Source organism: Pongo pygmaeus, chromosome 6 (genome assembly GCF_028885625.2).
Source record: "Pongo pygmaeus isolate AG05252 chromosome 6, NHGRI_mPonPyg2-v2.0_pri, whole genome shotgun sequence".
Classification (NCBI taxonomy): Eukaryota; Metazoa; Chordata; class Mammalia; order Primates; family Hominidae; genus Pongo; species Pongo pygmaeus.
This window is the reverse complement of record NC_072379.2, coordinates 51,422,321-51,426,269: the sequence shown is the minus strand read 5'-3', so window position 1 is coordinate 51,426,269 and position 3,949 is coordinate 51,422,321. Positions and strand designations below refer to the sequence as shown.

Below are 3,949 nucleotides of genomic sequence, written 5' to 3'. Positions count from 1 at the left end.
ATAAAAACCCTAGAAGAAAACCTAGGCAATACCATTCAGGACATAGGCATGGGCAAGGACTTCATGTCTAAAACACCAAAAGCAATGACAACAAAAGCCAAAATTGACAAATGGGATCTAATTAAACTAAAGAGCTTCTGCACAGCAAAGGAAACTACCATCAGAGTGAACAGGCAACCTACAAAATGGGAGAAAATTTTCGCAACCTACTCATCTGACAAAGGGCTAATATCCAGAATCTACAATGAACTCCAACAAATTTACAAGAAAAAAACAAACAACCCCATCAAAAAGTGGGCGAAGGACATGAACAGACACTTCTCAAAAGAAGACATTTATGCAGCCAAAAGACACATGAAAAAATGCTCACCATCACTGGCCATCAGAGAAATGCAAATCAAAACCACAATGAGATACCATCTCACACCAGTTAGAATGGCGATCATTAAAAAGTCAGGAAACAACAGGTGCTGGAGAGGATGTGGAGAAATAGGAACACTTTTACACTGTTGGTGGGACTGTAAACTAGTTCAACCCTTGTGGAAGTCAGTGTGGCGATTCCTCAGGGATCTAGAGCTAGAAATTCCATTCGACCCAGCCATCCCATTACTGGGTATATACCCAAAGGACTATAAATCATGCTGCTATAAAGACACATGCACACGTATGTTTATTGCCGCATTATTCACAATAGCAAAGACTTGGAACCAACCCAAATGTCCAACAATGATAGACTGGATTAAGAAAATGTGGCACATCTACACCATGGAATACTATGCAGCCATAAGAAATGATGAGTTCATGTCCTTTGTAGGGACATGGATGAAATTGGAAATCATCATTCTCAGTAAACTATCGCAAGAACAAAAAACCAAACACCGCATATTCTCACTCATAGGTGGGAATTGAACAATGAGAACACATGGACACAGGAAGGGGAACATCACACTGGAGAGTTCTAATGAAGTTAACAGCCATGTCACTTGGGCATGCTTAAGGCTGTAGAAAGGCAGCCAGAAGAGTGGAGAGATGACCAAGCAGCTAGTTAGTAGAGGGAGCACCATCCTCTGGAAGAGAGGTTGGCTGTGTCCAGAAGAGGGGCTCCTCCTTGTGTTGGGGTGTCTTTTAGTCACCTCAAACCCCAAAGCCCAAGCCTGCCTTTCCTCCAGTCTCCTTACTACAGCAAGTGGCCCTACCATTCCCCCTATTCCTTTATCCAGGCAGTCATCCTGCTGATTCTGTCTCATTAATGGTCCTCAAATCAATTCATTGCTTTCCACCCTCAGTGCCATGATCCACAGTCATTTTTCCCATGGCCTTCAGCAGCAGCTCCTAACTGGCCTCTTTGCATCTTCTCTTGCTGCCCATCAATCTTCCAGAGAGCTGTTTCCAATGTGCAAATTGAATCCTGTCATTCCTTGTTTTGAAAACCATTCAACACTTCCAAATCTGTCGACATGGCTAACTAGGCCTTCAGGATCTATGTCACACACCCTCTTCCTGCCCCTTCTTCTCCAGCCTTGCCTCTCACCATTCCCCAGTGCCCCTCACCATTTCCCAGTGCCCTCACCATTCCCCAGTGCCCCTCACCATTCCCCAGTGCCCCTCACCATTTCTCAGTGCCCCTCACCATTCCCCAGTGCCCCTCACCATTTCCCAGTGCCTCTCACCATTCCCCAGTACCCCTCACCATTCCCTAGTGCCCTTCACCATTCCCCAGTGCCCCTCACCATTTCCCAGTGCCTCTCACCATTCCCCAGTACCCCTCACCATTCCCTAGTGCCCTTCACCATTTCCCAGTGCCTCTCACCATTCCTCAGTGCCCGATGCCCTCTCTTCCCTGGACATGCACACATATTGTTATCTTGGATGGCCACCCTTCTGTCCTGCCCAGGCCCTGCCAGTTCTCCTGGATGACTCTGGCTCAGTCTTCATATCTCACTTAGAACTCAGATCCTGCAGGAACTCTCTTCTCTTCCTGTAACCTAGACCTTCCCCTGTCATATCTCTTACCACACTGTTTTTGTTTTTTGTTTTTTGTTTTTGCAGATCACAGAACTTTTATTTAGATGGAATCATTGAGAATTACATAGAAGCTACCAGCCTAAGCCAAAACCCATGAGTTTCATGTGAACTTACAGTTACACAAATAAGAAACAAATGGTACATCCAAAACCATAAGGAAATATTCTGATGCCCAGATGATGAAGACTGGGGTGAATTAAGTCCACACATTTATTTCAAGTTGTTAAAGAGTTTGTGGGCCATGCAATGGTCCCTTGCATGCAAGAAGTCAAAGAGCTCCTCCGTGCAATCCTCTTCTGTATGTGATGGAGAGGATACACGCTCATCACAGAGCTCTAGCCGCTCCCGGGCCTTTACACATTTCTCCAACTGCTCGCATTGCTCTCTCACTGTTGTTAGGGGATCCTCTTCCTCTTCCTCCTCCTCAGGATCTCCGGATTCGGTAAGCATCTTTTGCTCGTCTTTCAGTCCCATGTCTGGCTACGGTTCTAGATTCAACACGAGCAGCAACAGCGGCACCTAACCCAGTTCAGAATCAAGAAGCTGTTTTGTTTTGTTTTGTTTTGAGACGAAGTCTTGCTCTTGTCCCCCAGGTTGGAGTGCGATGGCACAATCTTGGCTCACTGCAACCTCCGTCTCCCGGGTTCAAGTGGTTCTCTTGCCTCAGCCTCCCAAGTAGCTGCGATTACAGGCACGCACCACCACACCCAGCTAATTTTTGTATTTTTAGTAGAGATGGGGTTTCACCATGTTGGCCAGGCTGGTCTCGAACTCCTGACCTCAGGTGATCCACCCACCTCGGCCTCCCAAAGTGCTGGGATTACAGGTGTGAGCCTTACCACACTGTTTTATTTGTCCACTTATTTGTCTGATTTCTTTGTTAGACTGTAAGCTTCTTGAGCCTGTTATGGGGTGAGGAAAGTGGAATTGAGCTGAGAGAAGTTGAACTTCAGTCCAATCCAACAGGGAACTCTAGAGCTAGGATGCCCCTTCAAACTCATTGCAAGTTGCAGTAAGGTTCCCAAACCTTTGACGTTCACATCAGCCTATTATCAGTGCTGACTGCTTCCAGTGAGCGGGAGTAACCTCGGGAAGGCAGCTCCCTTCAGCCGAGAGCAATTGCCAAAGAGGGACTCAGTTGGGAGCCCTCAGCCACCAACACCCCTGTCATGCTGAGGGGAGGAGGGCTTCAGACCTGAAGGAGGAATCTGGGTGGCCACCACAGCATCTGCTACCAATACCTTTGGTGGCTCAGGGCCACCGGATATACCATAGGTGCCTATTAAATCTTTGTTGGTTAATGATTGATTACGTGATTTAATGAATTAATTAAATCACAGAAAACAAGTTTAATTACGTTAAATGACTCGAGAGTTAGGGCCTCAAAGAAGGGCAAATGTTTTATTTAAAAATAACAAACTAGTGAAGGTTCTTGAGCAAAACATTGATGGATTTTAAACAGGATTTGAGGAACATTGTGCAAGTAGATATGTTATGAGGGAGTAAATTTGTGACATGGGCGGTGTGGATGGCTGAGATGACAGCAAGAATGTGGATGGGGAGAAATCCTAGGGCCTAGGAGGCTGCTGCTTTAACAGGAAGTATGAAGTATGGCACACCTGTAATACAATGTTTAGAGCATGACAGGACAAATATGAGACCAGCTGAAAGGTTAACTCTTTGGAAAATACGTATGATTGTACTTGACCTCATTAATATTAATAGGTTCAAGCAAAGATTCTCCCATTTTGAATATATTAAGTAATAGATTAGATGTAAATTCCTCGAAGGCAATACTGCATCCCCAGTGCCTAGGGCAGTAGCTGCACACACTACATGCACAGTACATTTGTTGAATAAATAAATGAATCAAATCTTGACTGACAGAACTCTAATACAGATTCCTAATGATTAGGAAATAGAT

General features: G+C 45.2%; 1 protein-coding gene across 1 annotated transcript; it reads right to left on the bottom strand.

Moving 5' to 3' along the window:
- Positions 1–2,020: 2,020 nt before the first annotated feature.
- On the bottom strand, positions 2,021–2,562 carry LOC129041252 (cytochrome b-c1 complex subunit 6, mitochondrial-like). The gene has a single exon (XM_054496678.2). It carries the CDS (start codon positions 2,497–2,499, stop codon positions 2,236–2,238), a length of 264 nt encoding a protein of 87 aa, XP_054352653.1. The 5' UTR covers positions 2,500–2,562; the 3' UTR covers positions 2,021–2,235.
- Positions 2,563–3,949: the final 1,387 nt, after the last annotated feature.